Here is a 10,174-nt window from a genome sequence, read left to right on the forward strand (position 1 = left end):
ATGCGGCATACAAACCACAAATACGATCTAAAGAAATGCAAAAATTACTACCTGCATTAAATAACACAAAATAACAACAAACATTTATGGAGCGACGCGTTCACTATCGCCATTCAAGACAAGATGCCCAACGTAATCCCTGTTCGTGCTTTTTAGGTGGCGCAGGCAGCTTTTTCCCACCTACAAATTGCATGATTGCTCAACACTCTCAAAAATGTATGTATCGTCGTAAGTTGTAGGTATATATACAGAGTGGAACCTTTCAAGGTTCTTACTTCAACTTCTGTTTCTTTGAAAGAAATTATTGTACCAAAAAATAATATTATCTTTGTCAACTCTGACTGACAATATAGCGTGAGACATTCGAGACGATTTGAGACGTAGAATCCAAGCAGAAGATCAGAAACAGTGGAAATATTTCTCAATTATAAAATATAAATATAACAGGACTTGTAATTAATCAAATGAAGCAGCGCTTTAGGGGAGTTTCTTGGGTCGAATGTTTGTATTTTTCTTTCGCTTTGTAACGTTTTTTTAGAAGATATTTTAGATTGACCGTTGAATATAAACCATTGACAATGTATAATTCCCGTTAGAATTTCTTCATTCCTTCCCAATGAACAATATTACATCTAAAATATGTATAGCATATATGTAAAGTCATACACAATTACATAAATTTGAAGGAGATTTAGGATATATATTTCGTATTAATGTCAGCATTTTTTTTCCTCCATTGTATGTAAATTCTATGTAATGATTCTACGTCAAATATATTCTGTAGTATATACATAAAAATTAATATATGCCATACATTCATCTTCTGTATATATTATATCCTTCAGATATCAGACTACATACTTCTTTCATATATAATTTCTATATTTTCTATTTACATAGAAGCTACATGATCCGTCCATTCCAGAGCTTTACTAGCTTTCATTATAGAGGCTGTGCAGTTACTATGTCGTACCTATATAAATAGCTCAGGTGCCCCCATTTGATAAGCATTGGGTAACCAATTTTCATTTATATCGGTTTAGGCAAACAGATCATGCACAGTTCAGATCATATATCGCGCTTCTATAATGCAAATGAACAACATAGTTACCCAATGTTAATAACATACAATTACCTACCATGCTTTTACAACCACATGTCAGTCGTTGCAATCTTTAAAATGCAAAACGGTCTTTAAGGTCACAATGAAGATCTTGATTGATTAATGTGATGGGTTTATTAGTAGATTATAACGATATATAACAATCATTAGAAAAATAAATATGTATCCTTAAAATTTGCAATAAACGAAAAGTAAATGTATCTGTATTATCGGTATTAAGAGCTAGGTAATGGTTTTGATTTCAGTCTTGACGCCGCCAACCGAAACCATTCGCTTACGATAGTCTCAAATCCGGCATCAGTCATTGTACTGAACTCGTGTAATATAATTTCTGAAACAGGTACAAACTAAAAAAAAGAAAAGGTATGTTTAAACCTTACCCTGAATGGTATTCATTACTAGAGTGCCTTTTATTTTGAAATTGCCTCTAAAGCCTAACCATGAACAACATTTTGCCAGCTCATTTGAATAAATAGTCCTTAAACAACGATGAACATTGTCTTTCGGCCCCTTGCCACCAATTTTTTTAATATAATGTCTCTAAAATAAAAGTTGCCTGTAGAGCCAATGGTCTTAAAAATATTTTATATCTTACCAACGCTGTATGTACAGGGTGAATCAGAGCACCCGTCCCAGGCTTTTATCTTGGAATAGAGACGCCTTAGAGTTTTAGGAAAAAAATTTTCATTACCAAAGCCTACCTGAAGAATTTAATGGTAGTAGTCTCTATTTCCGGAATTAACCGGAAGTAGGCGTAACAGCACTCAACTTCAGAATTTCAAATGGAACCCTAGGTCTTGTGTGGTATCGTTGGATAGGTATTTTGAAAACAAACAACTTTTGTAGGAAACATTTTTTTTTGTAAAAAGTGTTATTTACGAAATAAATATTAATTAATATGTTCAAAATGTCTTCCATTTTGATTGATGCAGTTTTGTAGCCGAAGTCGGACGTTGTCGACTGCCCTAAGCACCTCATTTTCATTGAGCAAACGGCATGCGTTTCGAATTCTTTCCTTCATATTCTCCCTCGTGGTTGGGCGCTGTTGATAAACAATATCTTTGACTCGTCCCCAGAGGAAGAAGTCAAGTGGTGTCAGGTCAGGGGAACGAGCTGGCCAAGGAAACGGACCTCCTCTTCCCATCCAGCGATTAGGAAAGAGACGATTGGCAGTTTGGCGAGATACTCTCGAAAAATGTGCTGGGCAACCGTCTTGTTGCAGCCACATCTCTGCACGTATTGCAATTGGGACGTTGTCTAGAAGGTCATAGAGGATGTTCTCCAGAAAATCGTTGTACACGGCCCCGTTTAAATGGCCGTCAAAGAAATGCGGACCAATAATTCGGCCTCCTAAAATGCCGCACCAGGTATTAAGACTCCAAACATTCTGGTTATCCACTTCACGTAGCCAATGCGGGTTTTCACGAGACCAATAGTGAGCGTTGTGAATATTAACATCGCCACTGCTTTTAAACGTTGCTTCATCGGTCCAGAGAATTTTGTGATGGAAGTTTTGGTTTTGGTTCAATAACCATTCGCAAAAATCTAACCGTCTCTGAAAATCTTGTCCTCCAAGTGCCTGATGTAAATTAACATGATATGGATATAATTTGTTGCCATTTAAAATCCTCCAAGCTGTCATTTGACTCATCCCAGCGTCGATTGCAAGTCTCCTGGTTGAAACGTGTGGGTCCAGAGCAACAGCGGCAAGGATATCAGGCGCTCTTTCATCCTGTACATACCGTCCGATGCGCCGATTCTTATTGTGTTTCGGTTGTACCTCACCAGTCATCTTAACTCGATCAGCGAGGCGTTGAAACACTTTCCTCGACTGAACGGGTCGCTGAGGGTATCGCTCAGCGTATAATCTCTCAGCTGCTCTATAATTTTGACGACACTCACCCAACACCATCAGCATATCGAAACCTTCGCGGTTTGAAAATACCATGTTGTTACAATAAAAAACCCTTTGCACATGTGTGTATGGAAGAAAAATTTAAACAAATAATGTAAATTTAACATTAAAATGCAGGTGTAAAGTTACTATTACCTGTCGTAATAATGACAAAAAACTACGTTGCTATTTACACAAAACAATATCTGTCTTACCTTTTCAAACAAAAACACTTGAATTAAATCGCAGTAGCCGGGAACAGCAGGAATCATTTGGTTTTAAGTCAGCTTTTTTATTTATTTATTTTTATTTCGTAAATAACATATTTATTAATTTTATTTCGTAAATAACTCTTTTTACAAAAAAAAATGTTTCCTACAAAAGTTGTTTGTTTTCAAAATACCTATCCAACGATACCACACAAGACCTAGGGTTCCATTTGAAATTCTGAAGTTGAGTGCTGTTACGCCTACTTCCGGTTAATTCCGGAAATAGAGACTACTACCATTAAATTCTTCAGGTAGGCTTTGGTAATGAAAATTTTTTTCCTAAAACTCTAAGGCGTCTCTATTCCAAGATAAAAGCCTGGGACGGGTGCTCTGATTCACCCTGTATATCCTTCGTAGAACTACATTCTTTTTCATATTCTACAAGTTGTTCAAGACTGGTGAGTGGGAACTTTTTAGCAAGAGCTTCAGTCACTGTGCTTGTGGGTTCCATTTTCTTAATAGAATCTAAATTGCACAGCCTTTTATGAATTTGTTTGAGGTAATAGTTATTCTCTAATATTAATTTGTTCATTTTTTCTAAAATAAAAACATTTGTTAATTACAAATAAACACTTTTACAATTCTGACTAATAGACATACATATATTGGTATAGGTATTTTAATAAAATTTCTAAAAGACATCCCAACTTCAAGTTTGCTAATTATTAATTATTTTTACCTATGGTTATATTAACTTCATCCTCATCTGCATCAAGATTAGGGGAATGTTCATTATTTCCTTCGGGCGAAGGTATGTTTTGGAGATTCTCTGTTTGCAAAAGATCAGTTACCGTTGGTTCGCTTTCGATTTGGGTCAAAAGGCCATCCCGAATTTCATATGTTGTAACATCTACAAAGAGTATTTGTGTAGCGATTCAACACACGCAGTTCATATAAAATATGAATAATATAAATCAAGACTATTTTATTTGGTGATTCTATGTAATTTATGGACTAGGTACTATTTTTAAAACTTACTTGATATTTGATCTGTATGCTGTGAGGTATGTTGTTGGGAAGCAGGTGTCAACCTTTTGTCTTTAATTTTTGTTTTGGTTTTTATTGGTAATTGTGGTGGCTCATCAATGATGCCTTCATTCTCATCTAAAGCAAAAATGTCACTACAGAACTTACAAAGCATTTCAAAGTTTTTCTTCCAACGTAAGAATTTGGTGACTTAGATATCAGAGTCAGTCAGTTCCACAGACAATGACAAGTGCTTTTTCAATCTAATAACTCTGAGGCAGCTCTCACACTGAGACGATAAGCAATAAGCAAATTGCAATATGCAAGTTTATTATTGAGAAAGTAGGTACTTAGTCATTGTCTGTGGAATTGATTGACTGATATTGAAGTCACCTAATTCTGTTTGAAAAAAACAATTGCAGATATTGGGCAAAATGTTGTTCCAAAAAAAAATAAAACCTGGTAATTACCTCTACCTGCCTATTGCAACATTTAAAACATAAATATACATTAGAAATATAGTGTACCCTCATCGCTGGTGTTAATGTTGACCCATTTTGAAGGCTTGGGACATCTCTTGCGTTCTTCATCATGTGATGTATAATTTGGGTCATTGGCCATTTTCCTGGCTTTCTCCAAAGTATCTATGTGAAGAATAAGATTACTTAACAAAACAATTTGTATTGAGAGCTATAACATACCATAATATCCTTCTATACCTATTCTTTCGCAGCCCCATGAATCATCTGGTATCACACCTTTTGCCATTAATTGTCCACAGTTTTTATGGCTAGGCCAATAACAGTATAATTTGTCGTCTGAAATCCAGGATACTGGAATTTCCGAGTAAGAATCCACCTCATCCAGAAATCGTACTACTGCAAAAGCCATCTAAAAAATAAAAATACAATAACATAATGAAACATAAATTCTAAATAAGTATATGTCTTCATTTACAATTATTTCAGATGTGATGCATTTTTCCTGAATTGAAGGTTTTGCTGTTTTATTGAATCATTATATTTTGTTCATTTATATTAACACATTTTGTTTAGTTTTCTAAATTCACTACATTGTTAATCAACATGCAAAATGGGAAGCACTACATTTTCATCTTTAATTGTTTTTAGGATTATGCACTTCTGTTTTATGTTTGTTATGGGTATTTCTAAAACTTCTATATTATCCTTGTCTGTGAGGAGATCATATATATCAAAATTAGATGACTCACATGGAACTGCAAAAAAATCTTTACGTAATGTACACTTATGCATTAAGGCAAAAATGAGCCCGTTTTTTTTAAAAAAATTATGAATTAATGCTACATTTCCATTTTCCAACAAACAGCAATTGTTTGGTTCTTTGCATGTTAATTTAAAAGTTTTAAATTCTAGTGAGTGGATTTGATCTTTTTTTGTAACAACTTTAGGGTAAACAATAATCGATGCTTTAATGGGTTGTAGTACCTTATCACCTCGGTTATTACTTTCCATAATGCGATTAAAAATTTGCTGAAGTGGATTAGAACCAGTCTTGATTTTATTTTTAATATTTCCCATATAGTTTTCAAATTTAAATGCACTATAATTATCAAGAGCACCTAATTTCCTAACATCGTCACAAACATGAATTAAATTATGAACATTATACGACATAAAGCACTCTCCATATAAAGTTGAATATTGCTTTACGAAGTACAACAACAGTTTTTCAGCATACTCCATATATTGTTCAATTAACTGCCCACTACACAAAATTCGAATGGCAATACTTAAGCATAAGAAATGTTCATAATATGTTTTCCTCAATATATCCTTCAACACTTCAACACAACTACACCACCATAAATCAAAAAAAAACGTAGTTCTGTAGCCTTCCAACGATCAATCTCCAATAAACTTCTTGGCATTCTGCTAAATTCAGACGTTATCAACTTCCTGTATGACACATATTTTTTGTTCATTATTTCTTTTGAAGTATCATTCAATCTCAAATCTTTTTTACCATTTATCCAGAACTGGAGAAGTCTCTTCATTACTCCTAGGCAAACAAGATGCATATAGTCAAGCAGTAGTTGAGTTACCATCCCTACGTTCAAAGTACTAAGGATAGTATTTGATTTGTGATGTTCTTCTTGTAGATTTTGCTGAAATGAGGAATCTGTACGTAAGGTTGCGTCTAATTCGGGAAATGTAACTCTATTGTCTATAAAAGTTCCTTCTGTGGTGCATTTAGAACACCCAAAATATCCATTGTGATTTTTTGTACCAGTGATAAATGCTCTAGCAGGGGCATCGCATATGAAAGCATTTATCTTAACTAATATTTTATTATTATTCAGAAATAATCCATTTTCTAGAAGATCCTTGGCTTCGATACAGAAAGGTTTCAAAAATTCATTTGCATCTGATGGCTTTTTCATACCATAAAACAAACCTATAATGAACGGTTCTATATAAGTGTCCTTTACATGAATCGCTCCTTGGATTGGCCATAACTGTGCATTTGAACTTTTAGAAATAGGTAGTCCATCAATATTAAAGTTAAGGCTAACAACCGCACATGTATAGTTATGATATGATAATGAATCAATTAACATTTTTCTTAACCCAAAGTGTATATACTCTCCACCAGCTACAGTGCAAATCATATTCGAGGTATTAACAGGTGTTTTCATGAATGTCCGCACATCACTGGGTAAAGAAGGGTGCCCATTATTACGTAATAGTATTAATAAATCATTAACAAATCGATGAGTAACATTATGTTTTATAATTAAATCACGCAGATCACTATCAAAGTTAACTTCAGGTTTATCGTTTGTAGGAAGACATTGATAAGATGTATCAGTATCAGAGACGGATGACGAACTGTAACATGTTGCGAATGGTGACGATGCGCAATCGAACAAATTCTGGTTGTCCTTTTGAAGTGATGTAGTTGTGGATGACGACTGTATATTACTTTCATTTTCCAGAGAAACATTGCACTGATTGTTACTAACAGTTTCAGGTTTCAGCCCGTCTTAATTGATTATTTAAATTATGACTCGCCAATATTCTACGCCTTTGTTGGCGTTTAGACAACTCATAAAAGTTTTTAATTTTACGCTTATTATTCATATTCACGATAACTATTAATATCAAGGACGTTAATTTTTAACGTCCTTGATTAATATTCATCTACTGGATGATGAAAAGCAAAATTTTGCCACTCAAAAGAATAGTGCTGAATGGCTATTGGGAAAAAGAGGGAAACCCCTACTACTACAAATGGATTTCTATAAATATCACTTACCTTATAGTCTCCTTAATAATATTAGATGTCCACCGTGAATAACTATATAAAACACCTTAGTTCTAGTCAAATGCACAGCCTGTAAAGTGAACAAACAAAACGTTCAAACACGCACACTTTATAAGTTATAGTAAGGTATAATACCTTAAGTTATAGTAGCTACCATAACCTATACGGCTATACGTCTAAGGCGTTATCATTTTATGTATACAGGATGTATCATCATACGACAGATTATTATGTAAATAGTAAGCAGGATGCCTAACATAAAATATACATTATAATAATAACATTGTATAAATGTCATGCCAACAACATACAAGCAACGTAGGCAGCTAGAACACTAATAAAACGTTGGAGTAATGATATATAAATGACGTAAATAGTGCGTATGACTTTTTATTACATAGAATATATGTGTACTTTACATATTCCATCTTACGTAGCATTATTTACACGAAAAATATGTATATGCGATGTACGATTTATATTCGTGTTTATTGGGTTCTTGTTTTTTATAGTGTACGCACAGTATATAAGATATACTGTGGTGTAGGTATAGTTCCAACCTTTGAATATAAAATATAGGGTTCCAACTAAGTACCTACACTTTGACAATATAGTCGCAAGTGTACTGACAGAAGTCAGAAGTCAAAACTTCTTCAAAACATGGAAAGTACTGATGAGTTGGACGATTTGGATACTTCTTCCGAATTGCATATAAATCCATACTCAATGACCGAAGAAGAGTTGTTAAAGAAGAGCAAGCAAAGAAACATTAGCAAATTAATAGTTCAGTCGTATGTCGTACTCACAGGTAGGTAGGAACATATTTCCAAAACGTGACCATGTTAATATTAATAAGGTCAACTGAACTGACAGAATTCAAAAATTCGATTTATTTGTCTAATTCACGAGTTATCTATTGGCATGCACTTAATTTAATATTTTCTTACAGCATGCATTTCGGCAATATCTTTTGGAACATCATTAGGATGGCCTATGTCTCAATCTAACGTACCGAAAGAAAGCTGTCCTGAACAAACTTGGGCATGGTCTCTAATTCCCTTGGGGTGCTCTGTTGGATTAAGCTTTTCCTTTTACATGGTCAAAACGTTGGGACCGAAAAAGACTATGCTAATAGACACACCGTTCTATATGCTATCCTACATCGGAGTTGCAAAAGGAACAGTGTTATGCAACTTTTTCATCGGGATATGTAGCATAGTTTATTTCACTAACGCAGAAAATCTTCTCGTAAATGCCGTGCACAGGACAAATTTGAAGTATGCTTTAATCATTTTCCGCACATCACGAATGGTTGGCTTTCTTATTGCGTATTTAGTTCGAAACGCCTACGGCAATTTTTTATTGGCGATGACGTGTCTCGCAATTCCTCTTGCAAACGCATTGCTTCTTTTGTTTTTACCGGAAAGTCCCCGATTTTTATACGATAAGAGCGAAAATCAATGTAGAGAATCTATACAATGGTACCAGGGACCGGAAAATGTGTACACCACACTACTCCTAATTCGAGCTGATTACGAAGAATCCAAAAACACATTTACGTACATGTTTTTATCGAAATCTATAATGAAAGCGATTTTGGTCATCGTCATTCTGAACTTTTTTCGAGTTTGTTCAGGTTACCACGTGCACATCATCTACAGATTGCCCTACTATGAAAAATCCGTCATAGTGTTTAGCATTTTCGCAGACAACCTAATTTTCGCAATCAATTTGATAGTAAGTAACTTTTTTGGAAATTGCTTCCATATTTTTTTCAATTTTAGAATACGGCGGTCACTATTAATTAGCAGCACTCTCACTAGTATAGCTTTAATGATGCAGGCATTTCATATGCTTTTTCTACACCGGAAATACAGAAACGCTCTTTTCTTGAAGAATTCTTACGTCCAAGTGATTTTAGAAAATATGCTAGTGGTCGCCTATGAAGTAGGATACAGTATCTGCGCAGATCTTCTTGTATATGATTATGTACCCCGTCAGTTACATAGGGTGGCTAAACTTGTGATATATTCTTTGCACTGGCTTTGTGTATGTGTAGTTACAAAGTATTTTATTATTTTATACGCGTGTGAACTCCATTATATTCCATATTTTGTATTAGGAATTGCATCGCTTATAGGAACTATGTACTGCTATTATTGTATTATCGAGCCAAAGGGAAAAAATTTGGCACAGTTGCAAATGGAACTGGGCGGAAACCCAGTAGGTAGCAGAGGTAATAGGAAACATATTCTTTTCTATTTAAATAGCAATGTTTAATCATCTGCTTGTATTATCTACTGTGAAACTTTTTTTTATGTAATAAAAACTTCATTTTTAAAACTTCTAGTAGGTACTCAAAAACAGTAATATTGTATGCAGTGTAAACGAGAGGTGGGAAGTCGAGTTGGAAAACCCAGCTGATCCGATCAGAGCACTAAACACTGCAGTCTCTAGTAGCGATCACAGAGCCGACTCAGTTTGATGAGCTCATGGTGAGTCCAATAGGCTCAGTAAGTTTGGATAGATTGGGATTAATAAAAAATGCTACTCAATACAGTGTGTACTTTTTTACGAACCAGATAAAAACATAAACCTCACGATTATACGTTATAT

At 34.4% G+C, this 10,174-nt stretch overlaps 2 protein-coding genes across 5 annotated transcripts; one reads left to right on the forward strand and one right to left on the reverse strand.

The window, feature by feature from the left end:
* Positions 1 to 3,388: 3,388 nt before the first annotated feature.
* LOC116175963 lies at positions 3,389 to 7,814 on the reverse strand. 3 transcript variants are annotated; one of them, XM_031494359.1, is made up of 7 exons: positions 7,694 to 7,814; positions 7,550 to 7,628; positions 4,954 to 5,143; positions 4,780 to 4,896; positions 4,265 to 4,390; positions 3,966 to 4,136; positions 3,389 to 3,823 (listed from the first exon to the last, which is right to left on the reverse strand). In XM_031494359.1, the coding sequence occupies exons 3-7, from the start codon at positions 5,141 to 5,143 to the stop codon at positions 3,585 to 3,587; spliced, it is 843 nt and encodes a 280-aa protein (XP_031350219.1). In that variant the 5' UTR covers positions 7,550 to 7,628; positions 7,694 to 7,814; the 3' UTR covers positions 3,389 to 3,584. The 3 variants fall into 3 exon arrangements, with proteins under 3 accessions (XP_031350219.1, XP_031350218.1, XP_031350220.1); XM_031494358.1 differs by having other exon boundaries at positions 7,550 to 7,808; XM_031494360.1 differs by lacking the exons at positions 7,550 to 7,628; positions 7,694 to 7,814 and adding an exon at positions 5,210 to 7,449.
* Positions 7,815 to 8,100: 286 nt separating this feature from the next.
* On the forward strand, positions 8,101 to 9,944 carry LOC116177083 (solute carrier family 2, facilitated glucose transporter member 2-like). Of its 2 annotated transcripts, XM_031495950.1 has the most exons (3): positions 8,101 to 8,366; positions 8,508 to 9,295; positions 9,343 to 9,944. In XM_031495950.1, exons 1-3 carry the CDS (start codon positions 8,219 to 8,221, stop codon positions 9,364 to 9,366), a joined length of 960 nt encoding a protein of 319 aa, XP_031351810.1. In that variant the 5' UTR covers positions 8,101 to 8,218; the 3' UTR covers positions 9,367 to 9,944. The 2 variants fall into 2 exon arrangements, with proteins under 2 accessions (XP_031351810.1, XP_031351809.1); XM_031495949.1 differs by having other exon boundaries at positions 8,508 to 9,944.
* Positions 9,945 to 10,174: the final 230 nt, after the last annotated feature.

This window comes from Photinus pyralis, unplaced genomic scaffold (assembly GCF_008802855.1).
Source record: "Photinus pyralis isolate 1611_PpyrPB1 unplaced genomic scaffold, Ppyr1.3 Ppyr1.4_LG7, whole genome shotgun sequence".
NCBI lineage: Eukaryota > Metazoa > Arthropoda > Insecta > Coleoptera > Lampyridae > Photinus > Photinus pyralis.